Genomic DNA, 17,540 nt, shown 5'->3' with positions numbered 1-17,540 from the left:
AATGAGTGGTAAATGTGTGATGTAATGAGAGGTAAATGTGTGATGTAATGGGAGGTATATGTGTGACGTAATGAGAGTGGTAAATGTGTGACGTAATGAGTGTGGTAAATGTGTGATGTAATGAGAGAGGTAAATGTGATATGTAATGAGAGGTATATGTGTGACGTAATGAGAGTGGTAAATGTGTGATGTAATGAGTGGTAAATGTGTGATGTAATGAGTGGTAAATGTGTGATGTAATGAGAGAGGTAAATGTGTGATGTAATGAGTGGTAAATGTGTGATGTAATGATAGGTAAATGTGTGATGTAATAAGTGGTAAATGTGTGATGTAATGAGAGAGGTAAATGTGTGATGTAATGAGTGGTAAATGTGTGATGTAATGATAGGTAAATGTGTGATGTAATGAGAGAGGTAAATGTGTGATGTAATGAGAGGTAAATGTGTGATGCAATGAGAGAGGTAAATGTGTGATGTAATGAGAGTCGTAAATGTGTGATGTAATGAGGTAAACATGTGATGTAATGAGTGGTAAATGTGTGATGTAATGAGAGAGGTAAATGTGTGATGTAATGAGTGGTAAATGTGTGATGTAATGAGAGTGGTAAATGTGTGATGTAATGACAGTGGTAATTGTGTGATGTAATGAGGGTGTTAAATGTGTTATGAGAGTGGTAAATGTGTGATGTAATCTCCGTAATACCATTGTATGGCATTTACAGCACTCATAGCTTATCGGGAGAAAGAACAAAGTCAGGTTAGTGTGGTAGGCTACCACCCATTTTTACATCCATGAACCTGAACCTAGATCTGTTTTTCTTGCTACACACTAGGTCTCTAGGTATAGTTATGTTTTTTATTCTTCAAACCACACAACTCGGCACCAATGTCACCTGTTTCAAATGTGGACTAATTATAGTTTTTTGTGTGTGTGTGTGAGTACAATGCAAGCTTATTGACAGCCAGTAACACAGGTATACATCTAGAGTGTGTGTAGACAGCACTAACTATATTCAAGAGTTACAAGATTTTCTTAGATATCAGTTCTAATAATACGATGGTGACCTGTTTGGGAATTATAGAGATTTGTTGACTTATTTTCGATGACATGCCTTGGGATTATTTATCAAGACGATTCGTACGGCCTACACACGACGATTCGTACGGCCTACACACGACGATTCGTACGGCCTACACACGACGATTCGTACGGCCTACACACGACGATTCGTACGGTCTACACACGACGACGTGTAGGCCTACTAATCATCGGTAGCCCCAATCACGTGCGGGTGATACAGGTCTGGTCGTGAAGCGACACACAAAAAACCGATGGCATTATGTGGCGCTGTGTACACACGCCGATCAATATAGTCTGCTGTGTGTTGATGCGACTAAGCATCTTCGCTGTTTCTGGTGTGTTGTAAAGGCCTCGCTAGCGGTGGTCTCAAATAGTACAGGCTGGTTTGTCATCCTGCCTTTTTTATTTCTGCACCTGTTTATTTAGTTTTACTTGATTGTACTGTGACAGGCTAAAACAATCGTTATGTATCAAGGACAGTCATTTATAGCTGTTGCAGTGTCGACCTAGAGTCTAGAACAGAAGTGGGTAGCTATGGTCTGCTAGTGTCTACCTAGAACAGAAGTGGGTAGCTATGGTCTGCTAATGAGAGTGCTGACCATATTATTCCCTGTATATTGAGAAAAAGGTTTATATTTTATTAAAAATATATAATCATATTCTCAGACCCGGCTCAACGTCATATAGGCCTATATATATATATATATATATATATATATATATATATATATATATATATATATATATGTATATGTGATGTATTTTAAATGATCAGTTATCAGAGGTGTTTGGGCTTGATCTTAATTGGAAGTCTCTCCAGCTGGCTGGCAGTGATTGTATTAAAGAAAGTTCTCTTTGGTCATACACTTGATCAACTTGCCACTCTATGCCTGCTCACAGTGTAGCATTTAATGACACTCTATGCCTGCTCACAGTGTAGCATTTAATGCCACTCTATGCCTGCTCACAGTGTAGCATTTAAATCAAACCTAGCCTGAAAGAAATGGCATCATTTTAATCACTTCCATTGTCATAAAGAGTTAAAAATAGACTACATGGAATGACTTCGATGACAGAATTTTTAGAGAAATGTCATCAAGATGATCTGACATCCAGCTTTGACATTCTTGGTAAGTCTCTTACTCTTAGCAGTAGTGGTCATTTTCATTGCTAAGATGGTCAGCAGCCATCATTTGATCTCTGTGGCGGTCAGTGTGTCATCATTTTTTCAGTTTCATGAACAGGTCACATAGCAACAAAAATCTTTCAGTCTCATGGTTTCAAAACCTTTATCATGACTGGTACAGCTTTATATGAAAAAAAAAACCATTCACCACGTTGATTGGGGTGTGGCTTGGTTGATTGGGGTGTGGCTTGGTTGATTGGGGTGTGGCTTGGTTGATTGGGGTGTGTCTTGGTTGATTGGGGTGTGGCTTGGTTGATTGGGGTGTGGCTTGGTTGATTGGGGGTGTGTCTTGGTTGATTGGGGGGTGTGACTTGGTTGATTGGGGTGTGTGGCTTGGTTGATAGGGGGTGTGGCTTGGTTGATTGGGGTGTGGCTTGATTGATTGGGGTGTGGCTTGGTTGATTGGGGTGTGGCTTGGTTGATTGGGGTGTGGCTTGGTTGATTGGGGTGTGTCTTGGTTGATTGGGGTGTGGCTTGGTTGATTGGGGTGTGGCTTGGTTGATTGGGGTGTGGCTTGGTTGATTGGGGGGGTGTGGCTTGGTTGATTGGGGTGTGTGGCTTGGTTGATTGGGGGTGTGTGTGTGGCTTGGTTGATTGGGGGTGTGGCTTGGTTGATTGGGGTTGTGGCTTGGTTGATTGGGGTGTGGCTTGGTTGATTGGGGTGTGGCTTGGTTGATTGGGAAGTCCTGGTGATTGGGGAGGGGGAAATTCTCCCATTCATATTTGACATGTTAAATTGATATTTTGGTTGGTGAAATGTTGAGCCTGTTTGTTTGATGTTTTAATTGATGATATGTAATTTTGAGTCGGTGATGTTTGATGTTTTAATTGATGATATGTAATTTTGAGTCAGTGATGTTTGATGTTTTGATTGATGATATTTGCTGTTGACCTGTGATGTTTGATGTTTTGTCAGATGGCCTGCTGAGCCATGACAAAAACGACCTGGTGGAGCGGGTCAGTGACCTGGAGAAGAAGGTCCAGCAGCAGGAGGATGAAATTGTTTGTCTCAAGTCTGCCATGGCTGACGTCATTAGAAGGATGGCTGCTGTTGAAGCAGGTCAGTCAATTGTTTGTCTCAAGTCTGCCATGGCTGACGTCATTAGAAGGATGGCTGCTGTTGAAACAGGTCAGTCAATTGTTTCTCTCAAGTCTGCCATGGCTGACGTCATTAGAAGGATGGCTGCTGTTGAAACAGGTCAGTCAATTGTTTGTCTCTAGTTAACCATGGCTGACGTCATTAGAAGGATGGCTGCTGTTGAAACAGGTCAGTCAATTGTTTGTCTCTAGTTAACCATGTCATTACATTTTAAAAATATATTTTATAAAATAGTAATTGATCAAAACGCAATTTATTGAGAAAATTGTATACATTTCATAGTGTTCGTCTTAATAAGTAGATCTATAAATCATATTTGAATGAAATAGTTGATTTCTTCATGTTGTTGTGTCTGACCTGACCCAGCTATGTTGTAGTGTCTGACCCAGCTATGTTGTTGTGTCTGACCCAGCTATGTTGTTGTGTCTGACCCAGCTATGTTGTTGTGTCTGACCCAGCTATGTTGTTGTGTCTGACCTGACCCAGCTATGTTGTTGTGTCTGACCCAGCTATGTTGTTGTGTCTGACCCAGCTATGTTGTTGTGTCTGACCCAGCTATGTTGTTGTGTCTGACCCAGCTATGTTGTTGTGTCTGACCTGACCCAGCTATGTTGTTGTGTCTGACCTGACCCAGCTATGTTGTTGTGTCTGACCTGACCCAGCTATGTTGTTGTGTCTGACCCAGCTATGTTGTTGTGTCTGACCTGACCCAGCTATGTTGTTGTGTCTGACCTGACCCAGCTATGTTGTTGTGTCTGACCTGACCCAGCTATGTTGTTGTGTCTGACCTGACCCAGCTATGTTGTTGTGTCTGACCTGACCCAGCTATGTTGTTGTGTCTGACCTGACCCAGCTATGTTGTTATGTCTGACCTGACCCAGCTATGTTGTTGTGTCTGACCTGACCCAGCTATGTTGTTGTGTCTGACCTGACCCAGCTATGTTGTTGTGTCTGACCTGACCCAGCTATGTTGTTGTGTCTGACCTGACCCAGCTATGTTGTTGTGTCTGACCCAGCTATGTTGTTGTGTCTGACCTGACCCAGCTATGTTGTTGTGTCTGACCTGACCCAGCTATGTTGTTGTGTCTGACCCAGCTATGTTGTTGTGTCTGACCCAGCTATGTTGTTGTGTCTGACCTGACCCAGCTATGTTGTTGTGTCTGACCTGACCCAGCTATGTTGTTGTGTCTGACCTGACCCAGCTATGTTGTTGTGTCTGACCTGACCCAGCTATGTTGTTGTGTCTGACCTGACCCAGCTATGTTGTTGTGTCTGACCTGACCCAGCTATGTTGTTGTGTCTGACCCAGCTATGTTGTTGTGTCTGACCTGACCCAGCTATGTTGTTGTGTCTGACCTGACCCAGCTATGTTGTTGTGTCTGACCTGACCCAGCTATGTTGTTGTGTCTGACCTGACCCAGCTATGTTGTTGTGTCTGACCTGACCCAGCTATGTTGTTGTGTCTGACCTGACCCAGCTATGTTGTTGTGTCTGACCTGACCCAGCTATGTTGTTGTGTCTGACCTGACCCAGCTATGTTGTTGTGTCTGACCTGACCCAGCTATGTTGTTGTGTCTGACCTGACCCAGCTATGTTGTTGTGTCTGACCCAGCTATGTTGTTGTGTCTGACCCAGCTATGTTGTTGTGTCTGACCTGACCCAGCTATGTTGTTGTGTCTGACCTGACCCAGCTATGTTGTTGTGTCTGACCTGACCCAGCTATGTTGTTGTGTCTGACCTGACCCAGCTATGTTGTTCTGTCTGACCTGACCCAGCTATGTTGTTGTGTCTGACCTGACCCAGCTATGTTGTTGTGTCTGACCTGACCCAGCTATGTTGTTGTGTCTGACCTAGCTATGTTGTTGTGTCTGACCCAGCTATGTTGTTGTGTCTGACCCACCAATGTTGTATCCTCATATTTCTCTACTACCACAGGTTCAGCCAGCAGTGCCCTACCCTCTCGCTCTCATGGCAGGGTGACCTTGATTCGGCCCCGCTCCGTGGCTGGAATTGAAAACAATGTCAGTAAAAAGCATCTGAGTGCCTTAGAGAATGTGAATGTCATGTCCCACAGAAACGCCCCATCTACTCACAGAAGTTCCCCCAGAACTGCTCGCCTCTCCTCAGCTCACAGCCTGGCCAAGTGGTCTTCCCTGTCCACCTCAGTAGAGCTCTCCAACTCACAGCTTACACCCACATCGTGAGTACACTCTTGATGCTTTAGCCAGATGGTTGGCAGCTTTAGCCAGATGGTTGGCAGCTTTAGCCAGATGGCTGGCAGCTTTAGCCAGATGGTTGGTTGGCAGCTTTAGCCAGATGGTTGGCTGGCAGCTTTAGCCAGATGGTTGGCTGGCAGCTTTAGCCAGATGGTTGGCTGGCAGCTTTAGCCAGATGGCTGGCTGGCAGCTTTAGCCAGATGGCTGGCTGGCAGCTTTAGCCAGATGGCTGGCTGGCAGCTTTAGCCAGATGGCTGGCTGGCAGCTTTAGCCAGATGGTTGGCTGGCAGCTTTAGCCAGATGGTTGGCAGCTTTAGCCAGATGGTTGGCAGCTTTAGCCAGATGGTTGGCAGCTTTAGCCAAATGGTTGGCAGCTTTAGCCAGATGGTTGGCAGCTTTAGCCAGATGGTTGGCAGCTTTAGCCAGATGGCTGGCAGCTTTAGCCAGATGGTTGGCAGCTTTAGCCAGATGGTTGGCAGCTTTAGCCAGATGGTTGGCAGCTTTAGCCAGATGGTTGGCTGGCAGCTTTAGCCAGATGGTTGGCAGCTTTAGCCAGATGGCTGGCAGCTTTAGCCAGATGGTTGGCAGCTTTAGCCAGATGGTTGGCTGGCAGCTTTAGCCAGATGGCTGGCTGGCAGCTTTAGCCAGATGGCTGGCTGGCAGCTTTAGCCAGATGGCTGGCTGGCAGCTTTAGCCAGATGGCTGGCTGGCAGCTTTAGCCAGATGGTTGGCTGGCAGCTTTAGCCAGATGGTTGGCAGCTTTAGCCAGATGGTTGGCAGCTTTAGCCAAATGGTTGGCAGCTTTAGCCAGATGGTTGGCAGCTTTAGCCAGATGGTTGGCAGCTTTAGCCAGATGGCTGGCAGCTTTAGCCAGATGGTTGGCAGCTTTAGCCAGATGGTTGGCAGCTTTAGCCAGATGGTTGGCAGCTTTAGCCAGATGGTTGGCTGGCAGCTTTAGCCAGATGGTTGGCAGCTTTAGCCAGATGGCTGGCAGCTTTAGCCAGATGGTTGGCAGCTTTAGCCAGATGGTTGGCTGGCAGCTTTAGCCAGATGGTTGGCTGGCAGCTTTAGCCAAATGGTTGGCAGCTTTAGCCAGATGGTTGGCAGCTTTAGCCAGATGGTTGGCAGCTTTAGCCAAATGGCTGGCAGCTTTAGCCAGATGGTTGGCTGGCAGCTTTAGCCAGATGGCTGGCAGCTTTAGCCAGATGGCTGGCTGGCAGCTTTAGCCAGATGGTTGGCTGACAGCTTTAGCCAGATGGTTGGCAGCTTTAGCCAGATGGTTGGCAGCTTTAGCCAAATGGTTGGCAGCTTTAGCCAGATGGCTGGCAGCTTTACCCAGATGGTTGGCAGCTTTAGCCAGATGGTTGGCTGGCAGCTTTACCCAGATGGTTGGCAGCTTTAGCCAGATGGTTGGCTGGCAGCTTTAGCCAGATGGTTGGCTGGCAGCTTTAGCCAGATGGTTGGCAGCTTTAGCCAAATGGTTGGCAGCTTTAGCCAGATGGTTGGCAGCTTTAGCCAGATGGTTGGCAGCTTTAGCCAGATGGTTGGCAGCTTTAGCCAGATGGTTGGCAGCTTTAGCCAGATGGTTGGCAGCTTTAGCCAGATGGTTGGCTGGCAGCTTTAGCCAGATGGTTGGCTGGCAGCTTTAGCCAGATGGTTGGCAGCTTTAGCCAGATGGCTGGTAGCTTTAGCCAGATGGTTGGCAGCTTTAGCCAGATGGTTGGCTGCCAGCTTTAGCCAGATGGTTGGCAGCTTTAGCCAGATGGTTGGCTGGCAGCTTTAGCCAGATGGTTGGCAGCTTTAGTCAGATGGTTGGCAGCTTTAGCCAGATGGTTGGCTGGCAGCTTTAGCCAGATGGCTGGCAGCTTTACCCAGATGGTTGGCAGCTTTAGCCAGATGGTTGGCTGGCAGCTTTACCCAGATGGTTGGCAGCTTTAGCCAGATGGTTGGCAGCTTTAGCCAAATGGTTGGCAGCTTTAGCCGAGTGTAAAGCAGTGTTGTATCACTAATAGCATGAGCTGTGATGTCTGTTAGATTGCTGTTGTTGAGTTTGAGCAAATGTCTCCCCCTGAGGTCCTGACTACCTATTTCTGTTCTCTTACATTGTTTGTAATCTTCAAACATAATTTCTCCTGTAACACTTGGACCTAGAGCAGAACAAACTCTAAGGCATTGAATAATACATCACTTGATCCCCCAGAGATATTGTAATTAGCAGCAGAATTTTTTTTGTTTACAGTTACTAAAATTAATTTTAGTCATGCACTGTGGCACCTACATTTGTTTTAAAGAGCCCCCAACAGTAGGTACAGGGTGGGACACAACATTTGATGACTAAACCGACCAAGAAATAGTGATAGGCGCCCCTGCGATAGTGCAACCGGTGGCTTCCGAGAGCACCCTGCGACGCCCTTGACACCTCGATAGTGAGATCCAACACGCGCCTCACCCCTATGATCCTAGACATACTCACCACTATGATCCTAGACATACTCACCACTATGATCCTAGACATACCACTATGATCCTAGACATACTCACCACTATGATCCTAGACATACTCACCACTATGATCCTAGACATACTCACCACTATGATCCTAGACATACTCACCACTATGATCCTAGACATACTCACCACTATGATCCTAGACATACTCACCACTATGATCCTAGACATACTCACCACTATGATCCTAGACATACTCACCACTATGATCCTAGACATACTCACCACTATGATCTTAGACATACTCACCACTATGATCCTAGACATACTCACCACTATGATCCTAGACATACTCACCACTATGATCCTAGACATACTCACCACTATGATCCTAGACATACTCACCACTATGATCCTAGACACACCACTATGATCCTAGACATACTCACCACTATGATCCTAGACATACTCACCACTATGATCCTAGACTCACCACTATGATCCTAGACTCACCACTATGATCCTAGACATACTCACCACTATGATCCTAGACATACTCACCACTATGATCCTAGACATACCACCATGATCCTAGACATACACACCACTATGATCCTAGACATACTCACCACTATGATCCTAGACATACTCACCACTATGATCCTAGACATACACACCACTATGATCCTAGACATACTCACCACTATGATCCTAGACATACTCACCACTATGATCCTAGACATACCACCATGATCCTAGACATACACACCACTATGATCCTAGACATACTCACCACTATGATCCTAGACATACTCACCACTATGATCCTAGACATACTCACCACTATGATCCTAGACATACTCACCACTATGATCCTAGACACACCACTATGATCCTAGACTCACCACTATGATCCTAGACATACTCACCACTATGATCCTAGACTCACCACTATGATCCTAGACATACTCACCACTATGATCCTAGACATACTCACCACTATGATCCTAGACATACTCACCACTATGATCCTAGACATACTCACCACTATGATCCTAGACATACCACTATGATCCTAGACATACTCACCACTATGATCCTAGACATACTCACCACTATGATCTTAGACATACACACCACTATGATCCTAGACATACCACTATGATCCTAGACATACCACTATGATCCTAGACATACCACTATGATCCTAGACATACCACTATGATCCTAGACATACCACTATGATCCTAGACATACCACTATGATCCTAGACATACCACTATGATCCTAGACATACCACTATGATCCTAGACATACCACTATGATCCTAGACATACCACTATGATCCTAGACATACCACTATGATCCTAGACATACCACTATGATCCTAGACATACCACTATGATCCTAGACATACCACTATGATCCTAGACATACTCACCACTATGATCCTAGACATACTCACCACTATGATCCTAGACATACTCACCACTATGATCCTAGACATACTCACCACTATGATCCTAGACATACTCACCACTATGATCCTAGACACACCACTATGATCCTAGACATACTCACCACTATGATCCTAGACATACTCACCACTATGATCCTAGACATACTCACCACTATGATCCTAGACATACTCACCACTATGATCCTAGACACACCACTATGATCCTAGACATACCACTATGATCCTAGACATACTCACCACTATGATCCTAGACATACCACTATGATCCTAGACATACTCACCACTATGATCCTAGACATACTCACCACTATGATCCTAGACATACTCACCACTATGATCCTAGACACACCACTATGATCCTAGACATACTCACCACTATGATCCTAGACATACTCACCACTATGATCCTAGACATACTCACCACTATGATCCTAGACATACTCACCACTATGATCCTAGACATACCACTATGATCCTAGACATACACACCACTATGATCCTAGACATACTCACCACTATGATCCTAGACATACCACTATGATCCTAGACATACCACTATGATCCTAGACATACCACTATGATCCTAGACATACTCACCACTATGATCCTAGACATACTCACCACTATGATCCTAGACATACTCACCACTATGATCCTAGACATACTCACCACTATGATCCTAGACATACTCACCACTATGATCCTAGACATACTCACCACTATGATCCTAGACATACTCACCACTATGATCCTAGACATACTCACCACTATGATCCTAGACATACCACTATGATCCTAGACATACTCACCACTATGATCCTAGACATACTCACCACTATGATCCTAGACATACTCACCACTATGATCCTAGACATACCACTATGATTCTAGACATACTCACCACTATGATCCTAGACATACTACACTGCTTTGTTTAAATCTGCATTTATAATTTTTGAAAGAAAATGGGTCCAGTAGAAGAGACGTTTTGAAAAAACAATGAGACATAGTATAGTAGTAAAGTAATATTTCTGGTCACTAAACGTACTCAAAATTTTGTATTAGGAAGATAATAAGAACTTATACTTCTGGATTGTGTACACCTAACTGAAACAGCACTCAAGTTATGGTGTTAATTAACACAGCAATAAAGTACCTCTTCCGGTTAATGGAAATCGTTCAAATGTTATATATTATATTTATATGTGATATTTCGTCTACCTAACTTAACCATCTTAACCCGGCATTGTAGTTAAGGACCACTTCCGGTTAATGAAAATCACTTATAAGTTGACAGAAAACTAGAAATCTGAAATAGGCCTAATACTTATACATGAAATTTCGTCAATCTGTCTTAATAGTCACTGAAGTTTTAGTGTATACAACACATGGACAGACAAAAAAAATTGGCTCAAGGATGAAAATTGAACATAGGTCTTAAATTATGTTACAGAACGTAAACCTAGCGATGGACTCCCTTTCAAAGGGAATATTCTCTCCAGAAATAAAATTTGTAATGTATCTAGACAAAGTTTATTAAATCGAGTTTTTTGTTGGCAATTTTTTTTTTTTTTTTGTAGGTAAGAGCTTAACTTGTTTTTACAAACTTCTATTTAACTCACTTCCTCTGTCTGTCGACAGTCTGTCGTCAGTCTGTCTAGATCGAAACGCCGGAGCAAAAATTCGGACACTTCTACTTGACAGATACCATTCACAGTTTTTTATGAATTAATTAAAATTTGGACCGAATTAGTAGGCATATCTACCCAACCACACCACACACGTCATCACGTTCAATAGCTCGTCATCACGAGCTTGTTATTAAAACGTTTTTTATCAAAAAAATTTTTTACAAGCTTTTATTTAACTCACTTCCTCTGTCAGTCGTCAGTCTTGATCAAAACGCCGGAGTGAAAATTCGGACACTTCTACTTGACCGATACGGTTCACAGTTGGCACGTGGGTCAAGACATGAAGATAATGCAATCTGAAATTAAATTTGACTAAATTGGATGCCTAATTAATTTTATATGAATTAATTAAAATTTGGACCGAATTAGTAGGCATGTTTATCCAACCACACCACACGCGTCATCACGTTCAATAGCTGCGCCATCACGTTCAATAGGCACGCAATGGTTTTTAGTCATGAAACTCTAGTGTAAATAAAACATGTAAAGTACTGAAAAAAAATTCATAAAAAACGTTTTAATAACAAGCTTTTATGTAATGATGCACTAAAAAGTAGAAAATAAATTATAGACTACTATTTAAATAACTATAAAGAAAAGAAACTGCATTTTTTCGAGGTTTTTTGGCTTTTCCGGGAAATCCCACTATTCCGGGATTTTTTTTGGCCCACAATCATCCTCGGAACTTGCTTAACATATTTGCTTTTGGAACTAGTCCTCGATATTGCTTCGTTGAGGAGGAGATACGACTTAAAGCTGCGGACACACATCGGACACACATCCATCCAGAACGAGTTAATAATCGCAATTGTCCGTATGGAAATTGCGCTAAAAAATAGCGCACCAAGTGAACAGCAAACAATGAATGTTTAAAAGTGCGAAATATTATTACTTATAAATTCATATGCGTTGTTTGTTTTGTTTGAGAAATTGTATTTAAAGTAAAGTACTGCTTCCGGTAAATGGAAACTATTCAAACTTATTCAAAGAAATAAATTATACACTACTATTTAAATAACTATAAAGAAAAGCGTGGGTCTCTTCCTAAATATTAGACACTACTATAAAGAAAAGCGTGGGTCACTTCCTAAATATTAGACACAACAATAAAGAAAAGCGTGGGTCTCTTCCTAAATATTAGACACTACTATAAAGAAAAGCGTGGGTCTCTTCCTAAATATTAGACACTACTATAAAGAAAAGCGTGGGTCTCTTCCTAAATATTAGACACTACTATAAAGAAAAGCGTGGGTCTCTTCCTAAATATTAGACACTACTATAAAGAAAAGTGTTAGTCACTTTAGTAATCCATTGGATACCTTTACAAATATTTAAGAACAGAGCTTTTCTTTATAGTTATTTAAATAGTAGTGTATACTTTATTTTCTACTTTTTAGTGCATTATTACATAAAAGCTTGTTATTAAAACGTTTTTTTATGAATTTTTTTTCAGTACTTAACATGTTTTATTTACAATAGTTACATGACTAAAAACCATTGTCAAGTTTATAGCTTAAGTTTCAGTAAAATATTATGGGATGGCGTAGTCTAGTGGTAAAGAACTAGACTGCTGACCCGACTAAAAACCATCGCGCGCCTAATGAACGTGATGACGCGCTTTTGACGTAGAGCCCCCTTCGCTCCACCCCCAACACGGCCGTGATGACGCGTGTGGATAGAACTGCCTACTAATTCGGTCCAAATTTTAATTAATTCATAAAAAATTAATTAGGCATCCAATTAAGTCAAATTTAATTTTAGATTGCATTGTCTTCATGTCTTGAACCACGTACCAATTACGAACCGTATCTGTCAGTTAGAAGGGTCCGAATTTTCGCTCCGGCGTTTCGATCTAGACAGACAGACAGAGGAAGTGAGTGTAATAAAAGCTTGTAATAATAAAAAGTACTCAAGTTAGAGGGGTGGTCCATAAATGACATCACACTCGTAGGGGGGAGGGGGTCCATAATTTTGTGACGATGTGTGATGAGGGGGGGGGGGGTTCAGATGGTGCGGATGTTACACTTTGCATTATAAATAAACCGGGAGTGATCTCCCCTAAACTTTCTCGAATATTCTTATATAAAATAACAGGGGATGGGAACTCGGGCTATAGACATGATTTTTAATCCATTTTAAATACTTAAAGTTTTAAAAATAGAATAAAATCTCGTAGACAAATTAATTGCACACCAAGTGAACGCCCAATAAAAAAGCGCATAATAGTGCGCAATATTATTAGTACTTTTAAAATTTACATTAGTTTTTTGAGAAATCGGAAGTAGCGTAAATTACTACTTCCAGTCAACGGAAATTACTCAAAATTTAACAGAAGGTAGAGAATTAGATCTTTTACTTACATGTGAAATTTCATTTATCTATCTGAAATAGTACTCAAGTTATAGGCTTTTGGAAAATTCAAAGTAGGAAAAGTACCACTTCCGGTTATCGGAAATCGCTCAAAAGTTGATACGGATCTACGATTTTGATATAATACTTATATGTGAAATTTCATCAACCTAGCTGTAACGGTACTCAAGTTATCGTGTTTACACACGGACACACACACAGACACACACACACACACAGACATACGGACAAGATTATGTTTTTCCGTATCAGTAAGGTGTAAAACGTCGAGATCTGTAAAAATCTCGATTTTTTTTTTTGCACGATTACAATACTTTCTCTATACTTCGTATATACGAGAAAGTAAAAAGCAATGTTAGAAACCGTTTTCAAAAACGCGAAATAACGGCAAAAACCGTTTTCTAACATTGCTTTTTTATAATGCAAAAAAAAAGTGACGTCACACCATCCGAACCCCCTCCCCCTCATCACACACAGTCACAAAATTACGCCCCCCCTCCCCCCTACGAGTGTGACGTCATTTATGGACGACCCCATATATGTATATATGTGTGTGTGTGTGTGAGTGTTAACAAAATACGAAAATGCGAACATAGAATACTCATTCCGGACTTTTTCGAGTTTTGAAAACAAATTTAAAATTATATTTTTTTAACTACACGTCATCTGTGTGAGTGCTATTAGTCTGTTTTGAAAATCTGTGTTTCTATATCTATGTTTGCCGTAATGCATTCTTTTGTCAAGTCGGACAAAAGAATATGAAGCATGAAAGCTTCGTGTCTGTAATGGTTTCTCTCGTTATGTTTATTTTTAAACATAACTAAAAAAAAATTATGGTCGACTATGGGCCCCTAAATGGCGTCCCCCCTCCCACCCCCACCCCTTGGGTCTGGCGGTACTGTAATTCCGCCTCTGCCTTACCCCACTCCTTACCCCATGGAGTGATTCATTCTCGGACACTGGGTGAAAAAAATGTAGCAGATGTAGATTTAAAGGGGGAAACACGGTAGGCTTCCGCCTTGATACGTGTCAGCCTCTGTCCTTGACCCCCCACCAGCACACAACACTCGTACGTCACGGGCAAGCAAATCGATGAACGGGAAGCAAAACCCAGCCGTTGCTAGGTCCTCAGTCGGCTGCTAGCTGTTGCTGCGATAGTGGTGTAGATCGTAATGGCTGAGTAAGTCGCCGCTAGACCTGTAGCTACTGGATTTTTTCGCTTTTGGTGTTTGATGTATACGCTCATTTTTCTATTTTTAGCGACCACTCCTAGGCCCACCATTTTTTGTTAGTTTCTAAAGTAGAGTGTTTGATGTGATCAGATGGTCCGGGATGCCTCACGGGTAAATGGAACAACTGCATGCTCGTGTAGTTACTGGACCGTGACAACTGCATGCTCGTGTATCTAGTACTCCATTGATCAATAATAGCATGAGACCTCCTATACACCAACATTACTAGCTTGATGATACAATGTATTCTGATAGACCTTGTCTTAAGGGGATATGCTCAGTTTTTTTACAATTTTAATCTGAAGCCTTTCAAATACTTTGACCATGTTAGGCACTTGAAAGAAAGAACTAAACATATTATTTACATATAACAGTAACAAAGGGTTTGAAAACAATTTTGATGGTCATGAAACCTGAAAAAATATTCTGAGTTTGTTCTTTAAAACTGTTTAAGTTTTTATTTTCATGCATTGATAGCAATCAAATTTTAATTTACACTAATTATACAACTGTTTGATAGAGTTACTAGATTCTAGCCAGAATTCTACAAGTTCTGAAAAGTTGCACTCTTTTTTTTATTATGCCAAATTTTAAACAAATATTCATATCATTTAAACTTTTGTCTATGAAAGCCAACACAATTCACCAAAGAACAAATTGAATTCTTAAACACATTACAAATTTTTCTTTCATTAAAGTTAGATATTTTTTTTCTAAATGCAAATATGGTCAAAAGCATCCAGAAGTGCAAGTTAACAAAAAACTTGATGTAAACTATGAGACCTGAGTGAGAACTATGTTAAGGCTAGTGTAAACTATGAGACCTGAGTGAGAACTATGTTAAGGCTAGTGTAAACTATGAGACCTGAGTGAGAACTATGTTAAGGCTAGTGTAAACTATGAGACCTGAGTGAGAAGTATGTTAAGGCTAGTGTAAACTATGAGACCTGAGTGAGAACTATGTTAAGGCTAGTGTAAACTATGAGACCTGAGTGAGAAGTATGTTAAGGCTAGTGTAAACTATGAGACCTGAGTGAGAACTATGTTAAGGCTAGTGTAAACTATGAGACCTGAGTGAGAAGTATGTTAAGGCTAGTGTAAACTATGAGACCTGAGTGAGAAGTATGTTAAGGCTAGTGTAAACTATGAGACCTGAGTGAGAACTATGTTAAGGCTAGTGTAAACTATGAGACCTGAGTGAGAACTATGTTAAGGCTAGTGTAAACTATGAGACCTGGGTGAGAACTATGTTAAGGCTAGTGTAAACTATGAGACCTGAGTGAGAACTATGTTAAGGCTAGTGTAAACTATGAGACCTGGGTGAGAACTATGTTAAGGCTAGTGTAAACTATGAGACCTGAGTGAGAAGTATGTTAAGGCTAGTGTAAACTATGAGACCTGAGTGAGAACTATGTTAAGGCTAGTGTAAACTATGAGACCTGGGTGAGAACTATGTTAAGGCTAGTGTAAACTATGAGACCTGGGTGAGAACTATGTTAAGGCTAGTGTAAACTATGAGACCTGAGTGAGAACTATGTTAAGGCTAGTTTTCACTCCATATTTTTGGCTAAAACATGAGAATGAACAGGGATATTTCTAAGTTAGTGTGTTGCTCTGACATGTAAGAAGGATAAGTATTTTAAAATGTGTAGGTCCTACAGAATACATGTAGATTGTGTAGGTCCTACAGAATACATGTAGATTGTGTAGGTCCTACAGAATAGATGTAGATTGTGTAGGTCCTAAAGAATACATGTAGATTGTGTAGGTCCTACAGAATACATGTAGATTGTGTAGGTCCTACAGAATACATGTAGATTGTGTAGGTCCTACAGAATACATGTAGATTGTGTAGGTCCTACAGAATACATGTAGATTGTGTAGGTCCTACAGAATACATGTAGATTGTGTAGGTCCTACAGAATACATGTAGATTGTGTAGGTCCTACAGAATACATGTAGATTGTGTAGGTCCTACAGAATACATGTAGATTGTGTAGGTCCTACAGAATAGATGTAGATTGTGTAGGTCCTAAAGAATACATGTAGATTGTGTAGGTCCTACAGAATACATGTAGATTGTGTAGGTCCTACAGAATACATGTAGATTGTGTAGGTCCTACAGAATACATGTAGATTGTGTAGGTCTTACAGAATACACGTAGATTGTGTAGGTCCTACAGAATACATGTAGATTGTGTAGGTCCTACAGAATACATGTAGATTGTGTAGGTCCTACAGAATAGATGTAGATTGTGTAGGTCCTAAAGAATACATGTAGATTGTGTAGGTCCTACAGAATACATGTAGATTGTGTAGGTCCTACAGAATACATGTAGATTGTGTAGGTCCTACAGAATACATGTAGATTGTGTAGGTCCTACTGAATAGATGTAGATTGTGTAGGTCCTAAAGAATACATGTAGATTGTGTAGGTCCTACAGAATACATGTAGATTGTGTAGGTCCTACAGAATACATGTAGATTGTGTAGGTCCTACAGAATACATGTAGATTGTGTAGGTCCTACAGAATAGATGTAGATTGTGTAGGTCCTAAAGAATACATGTAGATTGTGTAGGTCCTACAGAATACATGTAGATTGTGTAGGTCCTACAGAATACATGTAGATTGTGTAGGTCCTACAGAATAGATGTAGATTGTGTAGGTCCTACAGAATACATGTAGATTGTGTAGGTCTTACAGAATACACGTAGATTGTGTAGGTCCTACAGAATA

General features: G+C 41.4%; 1 protein-coding gene across 11 annotated transcripts in view; it reads left to right on the top strand.

The window, feature by feature from the left end:
* The window catches only part of LOC131935712 (echinoderm microtubule-associated protein-like 2), a 64,852-nt gene that overhangs the window by 9,209 nt on the left and 38,103 nt on the right, over positions 1–17,540 (top strand). For 2 of the 11 annotated variants that reach the window (XM_059292274.1, XM_059292270.1), the window contains exons 1-4: positions 1,345–1,463; positions 1,856–2,210; positions 3,183–3,326; positions 5,301–5,565. In XM_059292274.1, coding sequence (XP_059148257.1) covers positions 2,141–2,210; positions 3,183–3,326; positions 5,301–5,565 — 479 coding nt within the window. In that variant the 5' untranslated portion in view covers positions 1,345–1,463; positions 1,856–2,140. The other 9 variants (XM_059292273.1, XM_059292272.1, XM_059292275.1 and 6 more) reach the window with 8 other exon arrangements.

The sequence above is a fragment of the Physella acuta genome, unplaced genomic scaffold, assembly GCF_028476545.2.
Source record: "Physella acuta isolate Inbredline_101_S28 unplaced genomic scaffold, ASM2847654v3 ptg000155l, whole genome shotgun sequence".
NCBI classification, from domain to species: domain Eukaryota; kingdom Metazoa; phylum Mollusca; class Gastropoda; family Physidae; genus Physella; species Physella acuta.
This window is presented reverse-complemented; position numbering and strand designations above follow the sequence as displayed.